This window comes from Ctenopharyngodon idella, chromosome 2 (assembly GCF_019924925.1).
Source record: "Ctenopharyngodon idella isolate HZGC_01 chromosome 2, HZGC01, whole genome shotgun sequence".
Classification (NCBI taxonomy): domain Eukaryota; kingdom Metazoa; phylum Chordata; class Actinopteri; order Cypriniformes; family Xenocyprididae; genus Ctenopharyngodon; species Ctenopharyngodon idella.
The window spans coordinates 42,185,102-42,210,087 of NC_067221.1; the positions used below are offsets into that span (position 1 = coordinate 42,185,102).

General features: G+C 37.0%; 2 protein-coding genes and 2 long non-coding RNA genes across 11 annotated transcripts in view; 1 reads left to right on the forward strand and 3 right to left on the reverse strand.

Annotated features, from left to right (window-relative positions):
• Positions 1–16,580, reverse strand: part of fcer1gl (Fc receptor, IgE, high affinity I, gamma polypeptide like) — a 43,808-nt gene extending 27,228 nt beyond the window's left edge. Inside the window, exon 1 of one of the 2 annotated variants that reach the window (XM_051864535.1) lies at positions 16,513–16,580. In XM_051864535.1, the coding sequence (XP_051720495.1) occupies positions 16,513–16,564 (52 nt within the window). In that variant the 5' untranslated portion in view covers positions 16,565–16,580. Of the gene's footprint in view, positions 1–7,380; positions 7,448–16,512 lie in introns of those variants that run through there. The other variant, XM_051864526.1, reaches the window with a different exon arrangement.
• The window catches only part of mau2 (MAU2 sister chromatid cohesion factor), a 266,008-nt gene that overhangs the window by 122,935 nt on the left and 118,087 nt on the right, over positions 1–24,986 (forward strand). The window lies entirely within an intron of this gene.
• On the reverse strand, positions 5,078–6,291 carry LOC127496787 (uncharacterized). The gene is made up of 3 exons (XR_007925366.1): positions 6,119–6,291; positions 5,832–6,041; positions 5,078–5,704 (listed from the first exon to the last, which is right to left on the reverse strand). It is a non-coding gene; the product is annotated as an uncharacterized LOC127496787 (long non-coding RNA).
• Positions 15,493–16,235, reverse strand: LOC127496781 (uncharacterized). The gene is made up of 3 exons (XR_007925364.1): positions 16,056–16,235; positions 15,769–15,978; positions 15,493–15,641 (listed from the first exon to the last, which is right to left on the reverse strand). It is a non-coding gene; the product is annotated as an uncharacterized LOC127496781 (long non-coding RNA).

Consider the following 24,986-nt stretch of genomic DNA (forward strand, 5'->3'; position numbering starts at 1 on the left):
TGCATGGACGGAGGGAGGGATAGATGGATGGATGGATGGAGGGAGGGAGGGATAGATTGATGCATGGATGGAGGGAGAGAGGGATAGATGGATGCATGGATGGAGGGAGGGATAGATGGATGCATGGATGGAGGGAGGGAGGGATTAATTGATGGATGGATGGATGGATGGATGGAGAGAGGTAGGGAGAGAGGTAGGTAGGGAGGGAGGGATAGATGGATGCATGGATGGAGGGAGGGAGGGATAGATGGATGCATGGATGGAGGGAGGGATATATCGACAATAGATGGATGGATGGACAATGGATGGATGGATGGATTGAGAGAGAGAGGGATGCTGGATTTTTCATTTCATTATTGCTGGATCAAATTCTTTGATAAAGTCTGTGTGGTGCTCTGGTAGGCAGCACAATGGCTGATTTCAAAACACTACTTCGAATCTTTTGTTTCGAAACAGTGGTTCGGATCGCCAAAGTCACGTGATTTCAGCAGTAAACACACTGTGCGTTGATCATGCTGAATTTCTGACACTGTCAGAAAACTATCGTAGTCTATCTTTGGTCGCAATACCAGGAAAACGGCTGTCTCTGAACCTCTCTCACTGTACAGTCAAAAAACCTTTCAGAGTCTGTTCCCGCCCCGATTGTGATCACTTGGGATCAGCTCCTGATGACTCTGATGAAGCTGCGTCTTCATTTATTGCAGGGTGATCTTTGTTTCAAAACCCGACGTTGTGATAAATACAAAATTGCAAATTCAGGATTTCTGGAATACCTTCATCCAGGCGATGAAGTAATTGCAGACAGAGGCTTCACCATAACCGATCTCCTCTATGAAAGGAAGGTGGAACTTGTCATTCCAGCATTCACCAGGAGAGACATGCAACTCTCTGAAGAAGACACCACCAACTCCAGGCGCATCGCCAAGCGCTCATATGACTGAAAAATCCTTTCTTACAACAGTTCCAATTAACCTCACCCCTAAAATTGATACAATTTTGAGAATTTGCCATGTGACCTTCTAAGCAACATAATTTCTCATGTAGAGGATAAGTGTTGTCTGTCTGTGCTGTGGTTTTTATAAATAGTGCATGTAGTTCTTTTTATAAACCTTTACAATGTGGGCAGATGTTAGCTGTCAGTAATTTCTTATAAAACCATATATTGTGAGCACTGTAGATTCCCCTTAAAACTTAAAGGAAATAAGTCTTCTGATTTAAATGGAATAAGTCATGTAAAGTTTGCAAATTAATTCCATCTTGGTTCATCACATATGAAAACGAAATGGTGAAATATTCCCTCTACATTAAGGTCAGCTTCCTGATAACACTCTTACAACTGATTTTATACAACTTATATTAAATTATACATTTTCTAAAACACAAATCACAAAGTTATTGTTTAACAAAACTGATTTAAAATAATTCCAGTCTTCACCTACACCATCAACTCCTGACAGTCCCCATAGGTTTCCTCTCGCCACTTCTTCGTATCGTCTACCCAGGTTAATAATGACAATATGAGACCATCTGATCGTCGTATAAAGTTTTCTCCATGCTCCCAATTTAAAACATTTACGGCATTAACGTTATTTGTCATTTCGCTAAAGTTATAGCTAGTTATAAACAATCTTCTAACTACTGAACCAGCTACCGGATGTGCCGCGTCAGTTTAGCGGAAGTCGGATGACAAAATGCGGAAGAGCAAAGTATTAAAAGTGGGCATGGCAGAATAAGGTGAATATGTAGAAAGTATTACACACGACCAGTTTTTTCCCTGAACGATGATGTGAGCTCCTATTGCAATTCTCGATTCAGCATAAATGACCTACAATGGCGACATTTTTCACAATAACGACAGAAAATCAAAATAGTGCCCTAAACTCACTAAACTCGCACTGATATAAACAAACCAGAATAGAACTGAACACGGCGTGACGGCAGCTTCACATTCTCTATATCTACCGCCTCGATGGCAGTCAAGTCTTTCAATTCAGTAGAAAAGTCGCTCCTCTTCATAACATAAAGATCATGTCCAACATATGTTGTGATTTTCTGTTTATACCTTTGTAAACCAGCACAGTACGGACTTTTCTCCATCTCTTCCATTCTAATTTTCACTGCTTGCCCTCCACCGGAATTTCGCACGTCACCAGAACCACGTGATTGCAAACAACCAATGCAGGACGAGACTTGACTGTAGTGAAAGTGTACAGCGATTGGTCAGCACAATGTGGCCGTTATCTGATTGGCTTGAGTAGTCGGCGGGTGGAGTCGACCTATTTGTGGATTTGTCTGCAGTCGTGACGCTAGAAATGTTTCAAAATCCACAAATGCAAGGAAAGCAATTCACAAATGTACAGGTGGTGATTCACAAATGAATGCAGGCAGAGTTGTGCTTGTGACATAAAAACATATTTGTGAATATGTTTTTTATTAGCAAATCTCATTTTATTTATTTGTGAATTTAATCAATTTCTGTGAAACTCCTAACATATATTTGTGGATCTCATTCTATTCATTAGTGCATACGATTATTTTTTGTGAATCTCTTTACATTTATTTGTGGATCATAATCTATTTATTTGGAAATTTGCAACAATTGTACCTCCATATGAAGCAGTGTTTTGAAATCGCCCATCACTAGATATTGTTGAAAAGTCGTTATTTTGTTGTTTTGGCGCACAAAAAGTATTCTGAGAAGAAATGCAAAGATCGCAGATGTTTCTCCATGAGTTGCTGTGGAAGATCTCCCAGAAAGTGAGTACATTAAGTCTCAGGTTCAACACTTTCAACATGAGTATGGTCCCCAGGAATCTGAGGATGAGATGGTGCGAATCTTGAATGACTTGGGATTGAGAGACCTAGATCTGACGGCGTGTGAAGTGTCTTCCTCTTGGAAAATTAAATTACTCCATCTCATTAAGAAATATGAATCCATATTTTCAAGGAACAAGATGGATTGTGGTGAAGCCAAAGATTTTGCACATCGGATCCGCTTAGTGGATGACAAACCCTTTCGTCTCCCCTACCGTCGTGTACCTCCAGGCCATTATGAGATGTGTACAGACTTTCGATGGTTGAACGCCAGAACAGTAAAAGACGCCCATCCTCTACCTCTCCAGTCAGACGCCTTAGCTGCTCTTGGGGGGAATGCTTTCTTCTCGACTATGGACCTTACCTCAGGTTTCTAATCGATGTGATGTTTCAACATGTTCTCAGGGATGATACTGTTGTGAAATATTCAGATTTCGTGTCCAGGCTCAAATGTGATCTCGGCGAAGCTGCGAAAGTTGCACAGAAGCACAGTTTTACTGAGCAAGCTCGGCATGCAAGGATCTACAATCGTAAAGTGAAAGGATCACCTTTCCGGCGAGTCCTTCCGGCGAACCGTGGTGAGCGTGGCAAACAGAAAATCGCAGACAAGAGGGAGTCCAGCCTTTACGAAGTGATGTCAGTGAGATCACCCATTAATGTCTATCGGATAAGAGACACTGAAACAGGCAGAGAAATCCTGCAATGAACCACTTATGGAACTGGGGTTTTTTTATGTTGAGTTATTCTTAGTTTGTATTACCAGGCCCTATCGTAATTAATTTGTGCATTGTCTTTGTTTTATGTAGAAGTCATTTAATTCTCCACGCTGTTTCCCTTATTTTTACGTGTTCTCCATTGTGCAGGTATGTTGTAAGATGTGTTTAAAGGCAGGAACACACGGTCGGCCGTCAGGCAGTTTTTGTTCGTCGGCCGACTAATTTTTCTCAGTGTGTTAAGCACCATCGGCTGAAGTTGGTCCTCGTCGGCTTTTTTTTCCGGCCGATTCGACATGTTGAATCGGTGTCGGAGCTCGTCGGTCCGTCAGGCCATCTGATCATTCTGATTGGCTGTTCAGCTACTGCCACCTGCTGGTACGGAAAGGCATTTCATCTTACGCAGGCGCAGAACGGACGTGCTACTTGGCTGTCGAGCGTCGGTTTGGTGTGTCAGGGCAACTTTGGACCCAGACGCTGCCGACGTGAGCCAACCCCGCCGTCTGCTTTCGTCGCCACTAGTTCGTCGGCATCGGCTTGGTGTGGTCCTGCCTTAATGTATTAATTAATTGTTCAAATGGAATTGTATATGTTCACCGCTAGGTGGGGATGTTTACCCTCCGATCCAATTGAATTGAAATAAGTTTTTCATTTATTTGTGATCAATTCATTGAAAATGTCCATTGAAGCTGTCAAATTGCAACATTTTATACACTATACAATCACAACGCATAAAGATTTAATTGATTTAAAAAGAATAAAAAAAGAAAACTTTTGAATAAACAGCAGTTGTTCTCCATTGTGCAGCTCGGCAGAAAGACCGCCCAGGCAAGACCGTCGCTAAAGCATGTAACAGATGGAGCAAGTAACAATAAAAGGAGAGGATTACATGACTCACTGTGTTTGACTGATCCGACTTACCAGTTGTTTGATAGACTCGTAGAAAAAGGAGCATGCGAAAGTGTCTCCATCCACATCCATCCATCATAAATATGTACTCCACACGGCTCCGCGGGGTTATTAAAGGCTTTCTGAAGCAAAGCGATGCGTTTGTGGAAAAAAAAACATATTTAAGAAATTATGAAGTAAAATATCTCGCTTGCGCATGAGCCGCCTTCCGTAATCAACGTACGCAGAAAGTGTAAAACTCTCACAGTTCACAAAGCCTACACTACGTCCTACGCCTTCCCTATTCAACTTACGGAAAAAGTGCAACTGACGTGACGCCAGTTTACACTTTCTTCGTAACTTCAGTATGGAAGGTGGTCTGGCAGAAACGACATGTAGTACTTCATAACTTGTTTAAATATGGATATTTTTCTCACACAAATGCATCGCTTCGCTTCAGAAGGCTTTTAATAACCCCGCGGAGCCGTGTGGAGTACGTTTATGATAGATGGAAGCAATTTCGTCAGCTCATACTCATTGATCCCTATCACTGTCATTATAAAGCTCGGATGCGTCAGCATATTAATTAATATTTATTTGATTGCGTTCATCAGAAAGAAGAAAGTCATATACACCTAAGATGGCTTGAGGGTGAGTAAAGATTGGGCTAATTTTCATTTCTAAGTGAACTAATCCTTTACAGGCTAGCGAAATGCTAACGCGTGGTGAAAGCGATTTAGATTAAAAGCTAGCGACATCAAATTAATGTGATGGGCAATATTAGACAATATCAGATATATGGTGATGATAATATAAACAACAAGGAATGATAGTAAGAGATTCAAAACAAAGCTGTACAGAGCTACAAACGCATCAGGAGCAAATCAGGCCGCTCAAAGCAAAGCCCTGCAGTTCTCCACCTCAGCTCCGATCCAGTCCCATCTGGGGTGCCAAAAGTTGTGGTTTCTTCTCTTTGTAAAAAAAAATAAAAAAAATCACTTCTCAATCTTTCAGATTTCAAGCTTTATTTTCAAAGACGGAGCAAATGCATCTGAATACAGTAAAGTTTTACTAGCAAGTTCACAGCAAATAACAGACCTTATATATATATATATATATATATATATATATATATATATATATATATATATATATATATATATAGTGAAGCAAGACATTCTTTATATTGAGTATAATGAGCTAAACAAAAGCTCCGCCTTCGAGCTGATGAAGTACGTCACCAATGGAGACAGCAGCAGCACAGCCACGCCCACCCCCAGTGTTAACATCTACCAGAAACAAACACAGAAAAACACATAAATCACATGAAAGCGAATCTCACCAAAACATACCCAGATCAAAAATATAAATTATTATAGATGTGATGTGTGTGGAGTCGAAGGTGAAGACAGTTACCTCGAGTTCTCGGCTGGCCACCAGGAAGACGCGCGCTCGGATGCTCTTCCAGCGAGACTCGGTCCACGTGGATTAATCTTGAGATCCGTACTCCAGCCGCTCGAAGGCAGGTGAGAAGGCTTTGGAGAGACGCACAGACGCCTGGACGCAGAACGGTCCTCCACTGCTGATGAACACGGAAGGACCCGACACCCAGAAATACGCGTACAACTGAGAACAGACACAGAACATGAGCGCTGGACATTCTGGGAATAAATGACTTTATTCATTATTAATTTGTCCACCACCTTCACTGCAAAAACTGAGTTTGTCTTGTTTTCCAGCACAAATATCTAAACATTCTTAAATCAAGATACATTTACTGGAGAAGAGAAATGAGTCTTGTTTACTGAAAAAAATCCGAAAAATAAACTTAATTCAAAGAGAAAAGAATTTCCTGACAGCATCGGCAAACACTTGTTTAAGCATAATTATTGAGATGACAATAACTGAAAATATTTAAGTTTTTAACATCTTAATAATTATATAATTGTTTAATTAATTAGGGCTGTCAATTGATTAAAATGTTTAATCACGATTAATTTCTTGCACAGTTCAAGCGATTAAATATGTTAATTGATTGACAGCCCTAATTAATTAAACAATTATATAATTATTTAGATGACAATTGAACATTACATTTTTATTTATTTATTTATTTATTTTTATTCAAGCTTTTATTGCTTTTGGAAGGTGAAGGGGTAACAAAAATAACATCGCAATAATAATAATAATAATACAGGGTTCCAGATTTCTACAGGCACAGTTGGAACATTAAAGAAAGTACAATACCAGACATTTCACCAAGTGTCAATCTATTCATTGAGTCGTTACTGTAATATATGTCAACAACCCATCCTCTTTGACACCATTTACTCTATTGATCATAGATTCGTAAGAAGCAATTTCTGTCACTGCACTAGCCCAATCTTTCAGTTCTGGGGCTTTCACTGTCTTCCAGCGTCTCAGAATAATCCTGCAGCCACTGTAATACATACCATTATAACAGAAAGTACACACTTAGAAACATTTGGTAATTGAGACTTGTCACCCAGTAAACACAGTTGAGGTGTTAGAGATATTGTGGAGCCATACCAGCAACTTACGACATCTATAACTTGTTTCCAGAATGGTTTAACTAGGCTACACTCCCAAATACAATGTAAAAAGGTACCCGTTTCCAACTGGCACTTCCAACACAAATTGTCCTTTATCAATTTCATGAACATTACATTTTTAATATTATATATAATTGAACAATTCTATCATTATTTAAATGACATTAATTGAACATTTGTAGGTTTTTAACATATGAATGAACATAATTATATATAATTTATACCTAAAATTTAAACTTTTTCTTGCAACATGATTCAGTAACTATTTGTTTAATGGGAAGCAAAAAGAGGCGATTAATCCCTTGCGCAGTCCCAGGTACGCCTCAGTTGTGATGGTCAGGATCTCTCAGGCGGTTTTATGTTCAGTAAAGTTGGATTTATGATAATCTTACCAACTCGTCCAGCGTTGAGCTGAAGAATCAGAGAGAAGTCCAGCGACTGCATCTTTCCTCTGAAGTGACAGACAATAAACAGAGGAGAGTAGGGCAGAGATGTTTAAGAGGAAGAGGCTAACTTGTTGAGATGTCTGAGACAGGAAATAATGTTCTAAATAAATAACGGGTGCCTCAAAAACCGCACCCTGGTGGCTAATATATAGAGCCCACAGAGATAGCCCCAGCCAACGCAAACAAATTCAGGAATAGTGATTCAAGGTTTCTCTGAAGAATAAAGTTAGGCGACGTTTTTGAATTGCGGTTTTGAACCCCATGCACGCAGAAGACCGCTTACACTTGAATTAGGTCTTTCGACACATATCCACGACCAACAATCATCTCCAATATTTTAAAGCCCATTTCGTGAAGGAAACTTCCTTTTAACGTCTTCATCCCGACTTTTTTTTTTTTTTTTTTTTTTACATCTTTACTTTTGTGTTTCTGACAGGCGCTTCTTTCCATCTATCCTGTTCTTTTTATGCGGTTAACGCGTCACGCGCTGTATTTTAAAGTGATGAAGGAGCGCGCTCGCGCTCACTTCTTACTTTCTATAATTCACAGATTTAAATTGTATTTTACTACAATATTATTAGTTTTCGTGTATGTAAGAAGAAGAACAATCACACACACACACACACGCCCCTGGTCTATGCTCATCATTAGTCTCGTATCAACTTTGCAGAAAATGTAATACTTGATTTTAAACTACAGTTTTAGTAGATTTATAAGCTGTTTAAGAGGCTAAAGAGTGAAGAATAATTCGCTGGTTAAATAACTGAATATTCTCTGGAATGTTGGAATATAACAAACAAAACATCGTGTTTTATTGCATTTCTCAACTGCTATGTTATATCAGAATTATTAATAATGTTTTTGTCGTTCTAGATTATGAAATATCTGCTGATAAAGCGCTGTTTATCTATGCATTTACACACAACTATACTCAAACTGCGATCGCTCGCGGAGATAATAATTAATTAATTTCCATAGAGTTGTGTTTACTTGGATGTTTATTAGCGAATTAATGGTTAAATGTTTATGTAATTGCGGTGTTTTAAACATCTGCATCTTGCGGTGGCAGTGAGCATTTCCTGAGCATCAACCTGCTGAGTGAACAGCAAAGTGCAGAGGGCGTGGAGCATTTAGTGAGGATGAGTGAAACGCCTATACTGTAGAAAAAACACATGAACTAGAAAAAGGTGTTAAAAAAAAAAAAAAAAAAAAGAAACAGAAAGATGACAGTGTGAATGTCCTTGACACATTTCAGCATAAATGTCAATTACAAAATTCCTCCATAGGAAGTATGCAAGTATGGACCGGTACCAAAATCCAGACTTAACATAGACTTAAAGAGATGCCTTAAACACCTCTCTTTACATACACAATTCAAGGATAGAAATGACTTCTTAAAAGACAATCTCAACTCAAAATGTCAAAAGCCAACTTATAAGTTACCCATGAAAAAGGCTTTTCACCACATCAAAAAGAGAAATCACTGAAGGTCATGAATCATGCACAAACTGACTGTTCATCTCACAGATCAATCTTTGTGGAGGTTTAATGGTCCTACAAGCCCTAGTACTAATTGTGTCTGTATGAATAATTCTGATATAACATACCAGTTGAGAAATGCAATAAAACACGATGTTTTGTTTGTTATATTCCGACTATTCAGTTATTTAACCAGCGAATTATTCTTCACTCTTTAGCCTATTAAACAGCTTATAAATCTACTAAAACTGTAGTTTAAAATGAAGTATTACATTTCTGCAAAGTTGATACGACTCCTGTCTTTATTTTCTCTATTTGAAAACATTAGACATTCTACATTTATTTTGCTTATTGTTAACATTAGTGTTGCTGCTGCTTATTTTTGTAATATGAAGATTAAAATTAACATGAAAGACTACTAATTTTCAACAAACAAACGAAGCAGGCTTACAGGGCAGAATGCTGAAAGACTTATGTTTTCTACACCTACACTGTAAAAAAGTATGTGTTGGATTTACTTAAAATACATATGCACCATTTTTGCATCACACTTTAAGTAAATCCAACTTGAAGCAAATTTATGTAAAACTAACAAGAAATCCTTTGTTATAGGCACTTAAATATGTTTGTTTACTCAACATTCTTTACTGTCTGCCTCGCTGCTCAGATTGGTTTGCGTCTGTAACTCCGTATAGCTTTGTTTTGAATCTCTTACTTTTATTCATTGTTGCTTATTTTTTTATTACCTTATATGTAATATTGCCTACCACACTAATCTGACGCCGCTAGCTTGTAATATTTGAATCTAAATCGCTGTTACAACGCATTTGCATTTGCAGCGCTAGCTTGTTAACTTGTTAACAGTCGCTCGCGCGCTCCTTTTTCAACGCGTTCTTCAAACAGCTGTGGTAAGTCGGATCAGTCTACAAACACGGTGAGTCATGTCATCCTCTCCCAGCATTGCTACCTGTTCCATTTGCCACATGTTTACCATAGCTCTCTCTGTCAGCGACGAGGGATTTACATGTCATAAATGTAGGGAAATAGTCAGGCTGACAGAGAGAATCTCAGAATTAGAGACACGCATCCAAACTTTAATCGAGGATAGTAAGAATGTAAGGGCTTCAGATACTGTTTTGGATGCGACTAGCTTAGTGAACTCTGTACATTGTTCGTTTCCGGCTGTAGAGCCCGCGCAGCAGGGCACTTGGGTAACGGTGAGGCGGCCTAGCCGCGGAAAACACCACTCTTCCGTTCCAATAAGAACATCAAACAGGTTCTCCCCACTCAGTGATACACCCACTGAGAATCCTGTTGAAAGTGCCCTAGTTATTGGCGATTCTATTACACGGAACGTGAAAATAGAGACACCAGCCACCATAGTCACATGTTTGCCGGGAGCCAGAGCACCTGACATCAAAGCAAATTTAAAAGTGCTGGCTAATGCTAATCGTAAATACTCTAAGATTATTATTCACGTCGGCACTAATGATGTTCGACTTCGCCAGTCGGAGATCACTAAAATTAACATTAAAGAGGTGTGTGAACTCGCAAGTACAATGTCAGGAGAAGTAATTTGCTCTGGCCCCCTTCCTGTTCGTCGGAGTGATGAGATAGTTAGCAGATTATCATCACTCAATGGCTGGCTGTCTAAGTGGTGTCCGCAAAATAATATAGGTTTCATAGATAATTGGAAAAATTTTTGGGGCAGACCTGACCTGTTAAAAAGAGATGGTATTCATCCCTCCCGGGATGGTGCTGCTCTTCTCTCTAGTAATATGGCACATAGTCTTAGAACTGAAACATGACAAACTGGGGCCCAGGTCAGAAAGCAGACAGACTGGCTAAACCGACCGTCTGCTAGCTGCCTCACGTTACAGAAGTCAGAAAATTCAGATAACTCTCAACACATAGAAACTCTTACACCTAGATATTTTCAAATAGAGACTGTGTCTGTACCCCGAATTAGTAAAAACAAAAAACTTCCAAACCCATTTAATGGTAAAAATTTAATTGATGTTCAACAAATAAAAAATAGAGATAATAATGCTAAACAAATGATAAAACTCGGGTTGTTAAATATTAGATCCCTTTCTTCAAAATCACTTATTGTTAATGATATTATCAAAGATAATAATCTAGATGTGCTGTGTTTGACAGAAACTTGGCTAAAACCGGACGATTACATTACTTTAAATGAGTCTAGTCCTCAAGGTTATGATTATCGACACAATGCCCGTCAGAAAGGCAAAGGGGGAGGTGTTGCTGTAATCTATAGTAATATTTACAGTATTAGTCAGAAGTCTTTCAAATATAATTCCTTCGAAACTATGGTACTTTACGTAACATTATGTAAGTTGACATTTGTGCTGGCTACTGTATACAGGCCACCAGGACACAATACAGACTTTATCAAAGAATTTGCTGACTTTCTATCAGAGTTAGTACTAGCTGCAGATAAAGTCCTTGTTGTTGGTGATTTTAATATTCATGTAGATAATAAAAAAGACGCATTAGGATTGGCATTTGCAGATATTCTAAACTCTATTGGTGTTAGACAACATGTGTCAGGACCCACTCACTGTCGTAATCATACTTTAGATCTAATATTGTCACATGGAATCGATATTGATGCTGTTGAAATTCTGCAGCAGAGTGACGACATCTCAGATCATTATCTAGTCTCGTGTATACTACATTTAGTCAAGGCGGCTAAACTGCCTCCATGCCATAAATATGGTAGAATCATCACTTCTACCACTAAAGATTGCTTTATAAATAATCTTCCTGATCATTTTCATCGCCTTAGCATACCAGACAGCTTAGAAGACCTCGATGTTGCAACAGAAACTATTGCCTCTGTCTTTTCCAGCACATTAGACTCAGTTGCTCCTTTGCGTTTAAAAAAGATTAAGGAAATTAATCCAATGCCATGGTACAATGAGCACACTCGGGCCCTAAAGTTAGCAGCCAGAAAAATGGAGCGCAGCTGGAAGAAATCAAAACTAGAAGTATTTCGTATTTCGTGGAGAGAGAGAATGATTGAGTACAGAAAGGCCTTAAAATCTGCTAGATCTGCCTATTTTTCAAAACTCTTAGAAGAAAATAAACACAACCCTAGGTATTTATTTCATACAGTGGCTAAATTAACAAGAAATAAAGCTTCAACTTCTGATGTTTCCAAAGAGCACAGCAGTAATGACTTTATGAACTTCTTTACTTGCAAGATTGATAATATTAGAGAAAAAATAATAACCATGCAACCGTCTACTACAGTATCGTGTCAGATAGTGCATTGTAGTGTCCCTGAGGAAAAATTCAATTCATTTACTGCTTTAGGAGAGGAAGAATTGTCTAAACTTGTTAAATCATCAAAATCAACAACATGTATGTTAGACCCTATACCGACTAAGCTATTGAAAGAAATGCTTCCAGAGGTCATAGACCCTCTTCTCAATATCGTCAATTCATCTTTATCATTAGGATACGTACCAAAAACTTTTAAGCTGGCTATTATTAAACCTCTTATTAAAAAACCACAACTTGATCCTAGAGAATTAGTCAATTACAGGCCGATCTCAAATCTTACTTTTCTGTCAAAAATACTAGAAAAGGCAGTATCATCACAGCTATGTTCCTTTTTAGAAAGAAATGGTATCTGTGAGGATTTCCAGTCAGGATTTAGACCGTACCATAGTACTGAGACTGCTCTCATTAGAGTTACTAATGATTTGCTCTTATCATCAGATCGTGGTTGTATCTCTCTATTAGTGTTACTGGATCTTAGTGCAGCATTTGACACTATTGATCACAATATTCTTTTAAATAGACTCGAAAATTATGTTGGCATTAGTGGAATTGCATTGTCATGGTTCAAATCATACTTATCTGACCGTTATCAGTTTGTAGTAGTAAACGAAGACATGTCATATCGATCACAAGTTCAATATGGAGTACCACAAGGCTCAGTACTAGGACCGTTACTGTTCACTCTGTACATGCTACCCTTGGGAGATATCATTAGGAAGCATGGCGTTAGTTTTCACTGTTACGCTGATGATACTCAGCTCTATATTTCTTCGCGCCCTGACGAAACTTACCAATTCACAAAATTAACGGAGTGCATAGCTGATATAAAAAATTGGATGACCAGTAATTTCCTACTACTAAATTCAGAAAAAACAGAGATTCTAATTTTTGGACCAAAAACTTCTTCACGTAATAACCTAGAATATTGTCTAACACTTGATGGCTGCTCTGTTAAGTCTTCGTCGTCAGTTAGGAACCTGGGTGTGCTCTTTGATACCAATCTTTCATTTGAAGGCCATGTTACTAGCATCTGTAAAACCGCATTCTTCCATCTTAAAAATATATCTAAACTACGACATATGCTCTCAATGAAAAATGCAGAACAGTTAGTTCATGCGTTCATGACCTCAAGGCTAGATTACTGTAACGCTCTACTGGGTGGTTGTTCTGCTCGCCTGATAAATAAACTACAGCTCGTACAAAATGCAGCAGCTAGAGTTCTTACTAGAACCAGGAAGTATGACCATATTAGCCCAGTTCTGTCAACACTGCATTGGCTTCCTGTTAAGCATCGTATAGATTTTAAAATCTTGCTAATTACTTACAAAGCACTAAATGGTTTAGCTCCCCAGTACCTGAGCGAGCTCCTAATTCATTATAGTCCTTCACGTCTATTGCGATCTCAGAATTCAGGCCAGCTGATAATACCTAGAATATCAAAATCAACTGCAGGTGGTAGATCCTTCTCCTATTTGGCACCTAAACTCTGGAACAATCTTCCTAGCATTGTTCGGGAAGCAGACACACTCTGTCAGTTTAAATCTAGACTAAAAACGCATCTCTTTAACCTGGCATACACATAACACATTACCAATTTATATTTCCAAATCCGTTAAAGGATTATTAGGCTGCATAAATTAGGTCAGCCGGAACCGGGAACACTTCCTATAACACCTGATGTACTCGTTACATCAGAAGAAGAATGGCATCTATGCTAATATTAGTCTTTCTGTTTATCCCGAGGTTCACCGTAGTCAACCGGATCCGGGCCGTATCCAGGTGAGACCAAGGACCTGCACCTTGACACGACCACAACGCAGCCCTGAAGTATCAGCAGAGATTGAGTCAACTAGATCATCCCCTGTGAAGGCCTCATCGACACGACAGCCACGACACAGTTCCTCAACAACTGTCCATACCGGCGTGATGAATACGATCCTCAATTGGATGGAACTGAAATAAATACTTTTAATGTTGCGATCCTATTGGACTTATGATAGCAACCTGAATCGTAACAAAGCACTGTTGGCCAGAGGAGAACTGGCACCCCGACTAAGCCTGGTTTCTCCCAAGGTTTTTTTCTCCATTTTAACACCAATTTGCCACTTGTCTGCCACCTGATGTCACCTGATGGAGTTTGGGTTCCTTGCCGCTGTCGCCTCTGGCTTGCTTAGTTGGGGACACTTGACTTGACATTTTGATATTCAACAGTGCTTTGATCTGCCTGCATTGACACTATTCTTTAAGAGCTGCTGTGCAGCCAAACAATGTACCAGTTATCAATGTAAAGCTGCTTTGACACAATCTACATTGTAAAAAGCGCTATATAAATAAAGGTGACCTGACTTGACTTGACTTAAAAACACAAGTTGAATTTACCAAGTAATAGCAAGTTGTGTTAACTTAACATTTAAGCTAATTTACATTAAAAAAAGACAGTAAATTGAGTTGAACAAACAAAATTTTAATTAATTTTAGACCTTGAGCTATTGAATAAAACTTACTGTACTGCTCTAGAACATTCAATGTCTTAAAATAAGTACAAAACATACAATAAACACAAAACAGCATTTTACTTCATTTTTGGACAGCATTTCAACAAAAGGTTTTCACACAATTAGTACAATCAGTACAAAAATGAAGCATTTTAGGTTTTCTGACAGAGATTGCAATACTACTCTGGAAACAACAACTTAAATAGTCTAAAACCAAAACTCATGACTGTAGTACTTCTGAAAAAAGTGACAATTTGACCAAAAGAAAGTTACAGTCTCTAAAGGATCATCCATGAAGCCACCTTTGTGATAATCCTCAGTGTGTGTGCTGTTCCAGTTCCTTTAGGTCACCATGGCTATCCTAATGAAAAGCATATGTGTATTTACTTACATAATTACGTGGTAGTTTCAGATTGTTTTACAGTGGGAAAAATATAATGCATTTATATAACACAAAATGAGATAGAATGTTTTGAAATAACAAGAAATCACCTTTATATTTAATAAATAAAATGTTAGTTTATCGTTTCATTTCGGTTTTATTTTATTTTACTCTAAACAACTGTCACAGGTGGTTGCAGGCAAACAGACAAAGATGAAGAAGAAGGTGCCAACACAAAGCTTTAATAACAATAATCCAAATGACAGGCGAACAGGATGCAACACACTTAACTTACGGGCTGTTTACAAAAAAACGTTTTCAACAAAAAAATGGAAAACTTTTTTAGCCGTTATGGCCGTTCATTTACACTACAGTGGCCTGAAAACACAAATAACAGACGTTTTGTTTTTTTATATAGTAAAGCAAGACATTCTTTATATTGAGTATAATGAGCTAAACAAAAGCTCCGCCTTCGAGCTGATGAAGTACGTCACCAATGGAGACAGCAGCAGCACAGCCACGCCCACCCCCAGTGTTAACATCTACCAGAAACAAACACAGAAAAACACATAAATCACATGAAAGCGAATCTCACCAAAACATACCCAGATCATAAATATAAATTATTATAGATGTGATGTGTGTGGAGTCGAAGGTGAAGACAGTTACCTCGAGTTCTCGGCTGGCCACCAGGAAGACGCGCGCTCGGATGCTCTTCCAGCGAGACTCGGTCCACGTGGATTAATCTTGAGATCCAAACTCCAGCCGCTCGAAGGCAGGTGAGAAGGCTTTGGAGAGACGCACAGACGCCTGGACGCAGAACGGTCCTCCACTGCTGATGAACACGGAAGGACCCGACACCCAGAAATACGCGTACAACTGAGAACAGACACAGAACATGAGCGCTGGACATTCTGGGAATAAATGACTTTATTCATTATTAATTTGTCCACCACCTTCACTGCAAAAACTGAGTTTGTCTTGTTTTCCAGCACAAATATCTGAACATTCTTAAATCAAGATACATTTACTGGAGAAGAGAAATAAGTCTTGTTTACTGAAAAAAATCCGAAAAATAAACTTAATTCAAAGAGAAAAGAATTTTCTGACAGCATCGGCAAACACTTGTTTAAGCACAAACTCACATCATTTTGATTTTTTTTTTTTAGAAAATAAGATGATGATAAATCTATTTGAACAGTTCTATAATTATTGAGATGACAATAACTGAAAATATTTAAGTTTTTAACATCTAAATAATTACATAATAGTTTAATTATTAGGGCTGTCAATTGATTAAAATATTTAATCACGATTAATCCCTTGCGCAGTCCCAGGTACGCCTCAGTTGTGATGGTCAGGATCTCTCAGGTGGTTTTATGTTCAGTAAAGTTGGATTTATGACAATCTTACCAACTCGTCCAGCGTTGAGCTGAAGAATCAGAGAGAAGTCCAGCGACTGCATCTTTCCTCTGAAGTGACAGACAATAAACAGAGGAGAGTAGGGCAGAGATGTTTAAGAGGAAGATAAGACTGCGACAGGAAATGTAGACACAAACAGGAGTGTGTATGTGAGGGGTGGGTGTATTGTATTATTACAATAATAATATTACATGCCCGTAGGCGGGGGGGTTCGGGTGGTTCGAACGAACTGCCAAAGGTCCAGAATTTAAGTCGTCTTTTTTTTTTTTATGTGATTATTGTCATCATTGTTTTAATCAATGCTTGTGACAAATATTCTGGGTTGCTGTTTCAAATTAATATGATACATTATTGTAGCTGGACGTGTGTGTAAATATATATATATATATATATATTTTTTTTTTTAATTAAAAGGATTTCTATATTTTATCCACTCAATAGTCTACAATATAATAGCCTATATGGAAGCAATTTGACAACAATGCAGTAAATATTTTAGGTGCATCAAAAAGCGTGCTCGTTAAGATACCAGCAGACAAGCTAATCCAGCACAAATTAGTGCATAAAAGGTCACCAAAATGAAGTATTTGAACCTCATAATTAAATACAAAAGGAGGAGAAAAACTGCAAAAAGGTCCACTTTTTGAAAAAAATAGGCTGGCTACGGATCTGAATATGATATTAAAATTAATATGATAGTTTCTTCCTTACATCTGCTATAATACAATATGTCGTTAGTCTCGAGAGTATGTACATTAGTTAATAAATACGTGGATCCGCTTTTGATATATCTTGCAAGAGGTTCTGGGTTCTAATCCAACCATGTATGATTTTTTTTTTCTCATTAAAACCAAAGATGTTCATCAGTGATTGTATATCAAGAGCAGGGACACGTCTATGTGTATTTTGTTTTGTGATTTCAACGGAACGAATAGAGAGTCTCTGCAACAGTTAAACGATAGATTGAAGCGCTCGTCCATGTGAATCCGCAGTGTGCACGAGCGCCAAGAGAACACTGTTGCGCCTCTAATAACAGCGACAACGAGCACTCAACATGATTTCCAAAATAGCACATTCCCATCGCCAGATATTATTTAACAAAAATGATGATAACTAACTAGAGTACGGTGTCCATTTTAGGAATTCCTCACGCCTCAGACACTGACAAACTTCCTTTATTTTCTCTCTTCTTATCTCTCTGTTTCCTTCCTTTGCTTGTACTCCTGCCATACTGCCTGCAATGCATTTTTTTTAAAGACTGTTAAGATTTTGTATTGATACATCTATAAACCTATTTTCACCCTCAATTTCTGTGTAAAAGTGTGTGTGTGTGTGTATGCAGCCCATTTTAGCTTAACCAGCCATTTCTAACTAAAATGACCTTTTTCACAAAAATCGAAGTTTCTTTTTTAAATTAAACTTTTTCATAAACATTTACTTTGTTGGTAAGCTTACTTATAATTGCTTTAGTACCCTTATTAGTGAATGAAATTTACTATGGCAGGCTCACTTTCTTTACAATTTCTCTGACAAGCTTCATGTAACCCTCTGCCCTGCCCACCTTAAAAAACTCAGACCAGTCAAAACTACTGTTACATGTCAACAAGTGTTGAAGCAACAATACAAGATCAGTTATTGTGATTGGCTGTAAAATTTAAAGAGATATGACGCTACAACCTTATTTGGCCCATTTCACCTGATAGCTCATTTTAGCTGACTTCACCCTACGTCTATGATGGATGGATGTGGATGGAAGCAATTTTGTCAGCTCATACTCATTGCTAGAGATCGACCGATATATTGATTTACCAATATTTTCCCCGATGTTTAAGCATTTTACCACAATCGGATATCGGTTTTGTAATATCGGATTTACCGATAAACGCCGCCATCTTGTGGGTGTTTTAAGAATTGCGCGCAGGATCGCCATTACAGCGCATCTGAGGGGAGACGAGACAACGGCGTGCACAGGTACTTACCTGCTTTGCTGTAATTAGTAAACTTTATTTAACATAACAGCCATTAATGCACAAATTAGATGTGTTACATAAATGCCTGAAATGTAGCTAGTTTATGCAGCTTGTCTCTAACAAATAGAGACGAGCTCACGGAGTCACGTAAGATAATCCGTCAAGTCTGTCCCAATAAAGATGTAAATTTGCGTGAATTAAATAATACAGCCATGAATGAGCACATGTTGGAAACAAAAGCGCTGAATTTAATTCTCTCTCTGTTGTCTATGCTCATCATTAGTCTCGTGAAGTCGTCTGCATGTTGCTGTTCACTCAGCAGGTTGATGCTCAGGAAATGCTCCACTGCCACCGCAAGATTCACTTGTTTAAAACACCGCAATTATATAAACATTTACTGGGTCATTATCACTATAATGTGCCTCTTGGTGTCCTCAGAATTGCTCCGTTATCATGAATACAATGCAAAATAATGAAATTCTGAGGTTTTATTATAAATGGCCAAACATTTACACACATACAAGTACAATGATAAGTCTCTTGAAATGTGTTTTTCTCATTTTATACAATTTTCTTTGATTTCTTTGATAACTTCAGTGAGTGTAAAAATGACATAAAATTCAAAAACTTTTTGAATGTTCTTATTGTCCTCAACAAGTTATTTCATAAAACAAGAAATTTCGATCATTTGTATTCTATTTTCATAATAATATTAAGCATTTTACACGTGTCCCTGAAATTGCTGTCCGCCCTGTCATTTTGAAGTAAACGCCCCTTTAAGAAAGCACCTGATGTAGTCAGTGACATCCCCACCCCCATTTGGTCTTCCTTCAGTGGAGGTTAAAACATCTGCTGCAAGTACACTGAGTATCTACACTTATATTTCCTAATTTTCATCATATTGCCTAAATTCAAGATATGAAGATAAAAAAAAGCCCTGAGTGGGTTGATTTATATCATGTGATATAGTTAAACAATCACACGAGAAAAAGTGCTGTTTTCCTGAATATCTGCTCGATTTGAAAATGTGATATTTATTTTATACAACGGTAAAATAAACAACAAGTTAATAAACACAATATCGTCAATATTGTCTGTTTTTGTTCTATTTTGCCAACAAAAATAGTTCCAAACAAAGCCACAGCAGAGCTGTTAAGTGCATCTCTGAGCAACACAAAGCGGTGATTCATCATGAATGAAGGCGCGGTTTTAAACGAATCAAGCAGTTTTAGTTTAATACTTAGAATATCATATATTGCTTAAGGGTTTCTTCTTGTTCCTGTTGTTTCTCTGATATTCCTGTTTTATTCACCCATGTCATATTGTTGTCCACCCTGTCATTTTCATCTTTTATGAAAATTAACAAATTATTTTAACAAGTTAGCAAAACCTTTTGTGTGATTTCTTTATAAAGAAAAGAGGGCAAGTTAATATTGTTTGAAAGTTTAACCAGATATCTTTGTTGTTAGATGTTATTTAAGTATTGCATATTTTATAGGGGAACAAATATTTTTCAGTAGTTTCATTATTATCAAAAGACTTTTCTGATTAACTAAAATTTATTGTTGAGAAAGGGACAAAGTATCTTACTGAAAATCTACATTTTATAATCACTATGCAATGAAAATATATTTACACTACATGACAGGTTGGACATATTTTGTGGTTTGCTCGTATATTGTCCGCTTACAGTTAATTTACAAAAAGTGCGGGAGCTTGACCAACATGCATTTCTAACAGCCTAAGGTCTCCTTAATACAACAAATATGAAGTTAAATGGAAAATCACAACTTTTTATTTTGCAAACTGTGAAGTCTCAAAGGCACTTTATAGTGATTTTGACCCTACTATATAACCATTAATTCGCTAATAAACATCCAAGTAACTATGGAAATTAATTATTTATTATCTCCGCGAGCGATTGCAGTTTGAGTATAGTTGTGTGTAAATGCATAGATAAACAGCGCTTTATCAGCAGATATTTCATAATCTAGAACGACAAAAACATGATGAGCATAGACCAGGGGCGCCGTTAGGAGGGGTGCAGAATATGCCAGGCATATGGGTCCAGGATGCTGGGGGGCCCCAAATCACGACTTTTGATTTTTTTTTTTTTTTTTTTTTGTGGCTAATATATAGAGCCCACAGAGATATCCCCAGCCAACGCAAACAAATTCAGGAATAGTGATTCAAGGTTTCTCTGAAGAATAAAGTTAGGCGACGTTTTTGAATTGCGGTTTTGAACCCCATGCACGCAGAAGACCGCTTACACTTGAATTAGGGCTTTCGACACATATCCACGACCAACAATCATCTCCAATATTTTAAGGCCCATTTCGTGAAGGAAACTTCCTTTTAACGTCTTCATCCCGACTTTTTTTTTTTTTTTTTTTTACATCTTTACTTTTGTGTTCCTGACAGGCGCTTCTTTCCATCTATCCTGTTCTTTTTTATGCGGTTAACGCGTCACGCGCTGTATTTTAAAGTGATGAAGGAGCGCGCTCGCGCTCACTTCTTACTTTCTATAATTCACAGATTTAAATTGTATTTTACTACAATACTATTAGTTTTCGTGTATGTAAGAAGAAGAACAATCACACACACACACACACGCCCCTGGTCTATGCTCATCATTAGTCTCGTATCAACTTTGCAGAAAATGTAATACTTGATTTTAAACTACAGTTTTAGTAGATTTATAAGCTGTTTAAGAGGCTAAAGAGTGAAGAATAATTCGCTGGTTAAATAACTGAATATTCTCTGGAATGTTGGAATATAACAAACAAAACATCGTGTTTTATTGCATTTCTCAACTGGTATGTTATATCAGAATTATTAATAATGTTTTTGTCGTTCTAGATTACGAAATATCTGCTGATAAAGCGCTGTTTATCTATGCATTTACACACAACTATACTCAAACTGCGATCGCTCGCGGAGATAATAATTAATTTCCATAGAGTTGTGTTTACTTGGATGTTTATTAGCGAATTAATGGTTAAATGTTTATATAATTGCGGTGTTTTAAACAACTGCATCTTGCGGTGGCAGTGAGCATTTCCTGAGCATCAACCTGCTGAGTGAACAGCAAAGTGCAGAGGGCGTGGAGCATTTAGTGAGGATGAGTGAAACGCCTATACTGTAGAAAAAACACATGAACTAGAAAAAGGTGTAAAAAAAAAAAAAAAAAAAAAACAGAAACAGAAAGATGACAGTGTGAAAGTCCTTGACACATTTCAGCATAAATGTCAATTACAAAATTCCTCCATAGGAAGTATGCAAGTATGGACCGGTACCAAAATCCAGACAGTTTAGTAACAGTGCACTTTTTTATTTTGTGCACTTTCGGACCCCTCTATTTATTGGTGTATAAATAAGATTTGTTTTCTATGCAAGGAGGGAGTGATTGTTATAAATAAAATGGTTTGTTCAGTTCAGTGGTGTTGTAATTGTGTCAAAAACAGAAGTATAACAGTAAATAAATATCGGTTCTGCATAATGGTTATCGGGCACATAAACACACAAATTATCGGTATCGGTTCTAAAAAAATCAATATCGGTCGATCACTGCTCATTGATCCCTATCACTCTAATTATAAAGCTCGGATGCGTCAGCATATTAATTAATATTTCTTTGATTGTGTTCATCAGAAAGAAGAAAGTCATATACAAAAATAGTGGAAAAAAATTGTTTGAATTTAACCAATGCAGTTTTAATTAAGGCAAACAACAAATAATTTTTAAAATAAAGCTAAATAATATGTAAACAAATCTTTCTTATATTTTATATGAAGATTAAATAAATAAGTGTTAAAGAAACTTAGAGCTGCATAATTCTGGATAAATTGATATTTTTTTTTTGTTTTGTTTTGAATCTATTTTTTGTTTTTGTTTTTAAATCTATCTGAAATACAATTAAATGTTTTTTTTGTTTTTTTTTTTAATTTTTGCAACTTCTCATTTAGGGTGATGAACATGCACACATGATGTGTTGTGAAATGTGCATATAGAAATTTTATACAATCTTGCTGTTCGTGGGTCAGTTTCACCCATACAGACAGCCATTCAAAAGCAAATACAGACCTAAAATACAAAACTGTCCGTCCCACTTTTTGAGCATAGACTCGAAAATGACTTTTTCAACTTAAATTGTTACAATGAATACTTCAGAGAACAGACTCAAGTTTGGCAGAATGAAGAATCTATTGTTATGTATCTATTGCTGTAATTTTCTGTAAAAAAAAAAAATCAGTAATCAAAAATGAAAACTTTTTTTCCATCATGTGATTTTTGGGGAATTGTATTGAATCCAGATAGGGTCACTTTGACCCAGACCATACAGACTGTGACCTGAAATTGAACAGTGCATGAGGGTTTAAAGGGATAGTTCACCCAAAAATGAAAATTCTGTCATCATTTACTCGCCCTTGAGTTGTTCCAAACCTGTATGAATTTCTTTATTCTGCTGAACACTCTGGGGCACCATTGACTACCATAGTATTATTTTTTTCCCTACGGAGGTCAATGGTGCCCCAAATCTGCTTGGTTACAAGCTTTCTTCAAAATATTCTTTGTGTTCAGCAGAATAAAGAAATTCATACAGGTTTGGAACAATTTTAAACAGAATTTTAATTTTTGGGTGACCTATCCCTTTAAGAGTAAAAATTTAGGAATACAACCAATATATATATATATATATATATATATATAAACTAATGTGCCACAGTATAAAATGCTGTTATGAGAGAATTCAGGAATGGTGTTAAGTCATCAGATTTTACTTTCTCATTAACCAAATTTTTATATTTTCAGTTACTTTGACGTTCGTAAAAACAACAGCTGCTCATATTAACATGTTTACCTTTGTAAACATTAAAAAATACAATGTTCAGTCTCTGAAGTCGTCAGTAAACTTGCCACGATAAATGTCAATGCTGTTAAGTTTTCTGCGTTCAAATTGGTTACTGGTATACTGCTTGGACGTTAGATGGCGCTGTGGGGTAGTTTTCCCTGCGCCTCTTTTCAGCGCTGCGCTCGTTGTTTTTTGACTTCCGGCTTATACTTCCACAGCGATCTTATGTATTTATGAATGAACTGCTCATTTTAAAATCTTCCCGGTCTACAGACATTTGTTAAGACATCTGCTTTAAACATAACAATGCTCATGATAACTTTCATTAACTCTACAACAGGTAAATCCACTTCACCAGCTAATTATTCTTCAACAGCGATGCCATAGAAATATACAGAGCTACCGCAAAAACGGAAGTTCAAAGACAATATTCTAAAGATGGCGGCGCGCTTGTTTCTCTGGTAAATAAGGTCTATACATTTCTTTATTTTAACTAAAAAATTAAAAGAAAACTGAATAAAGTAAATTAGCAAGAATTAGTAATGAATTTTAGCTGAGAACCACTTATGTACATAATTAAAACGATTGTATCTTAGGCCTGCAGACAGTTATATCCATATAGCCAACGATAGTAAACACTTTTATTACTATCTTGTTACTAACATTAAAAAAATAGATTAAAAAACAAACAAATATAACAAATAACACAAATTGTTCTTGTTTTTTGCTTACCTTTTTTAAAAGTTCTGAATCCAAGTAAATTTGCAATCTTACTGCCTATAAAAAAAGGGTCGCACAACCTTATGACACTACACTCATTATATTATCACAGATATCAAGAAAGTTTATAACTATTTTGACATTTTATTTTGTTTTATCTCAAATTTTCCCGTCGATCCTCTAGTCTAGTCCATCTGCTGACGTCTCGCGCAACAAAGTGATTGTTATAACCCAAGAGTGTTATAATGGGCAAGATGTAACTCTAATGTTTCAATAGACTAGCCTATATCTTCATAAAACAAAATGAAAATAATGTAAAATTAAAACAAATTAATTAGAGCAAAGGTTACAGTTCACTTTACAGTGAACTATACAGAGTTATAGAGTTGACTTCTCTATAAAAAATTAAAAAAAAATGAAAAAAAAATGATGCATTTATCAACCTGAAAGAAGGGGGTATTTCAGGGCTGTAGTTTTGCTTATAATTGTACGTCTTTTTAAACTAACAGGTGAACAATTATGGAAAAAGTTTCATTCTTGAGCATGTTCAGTATGTTCAGGGGCTAAAAGCAAAGCAAGGACCCCAGCTAATAACAAAATAGTTACATTTTTACAGTCCATCTTATAAGGTTCATAAAGGAACAGACCAGGATCTTATCTGAACCCTTTTGCCACAACAAAGGTTCTAAAATGAACTGCACAACATGTGCCAAATAATCAATGGATCATTATAGAACCTATAGGTTCAACTTTGAACCTTTATTATAGTTAGAAGTTCATATTTGCACTTTAAAGTTCTGTTTTGAACTCCAAAGGTTCAATCTCTTCTAAGAGTGTAATGGAGGAAGTGATGAAGGAAGTGGCACATGCATGAAAACAGCAGCAGAGACAGTTCAAATGTGGGGCTAGTAGTATGAAGCAGG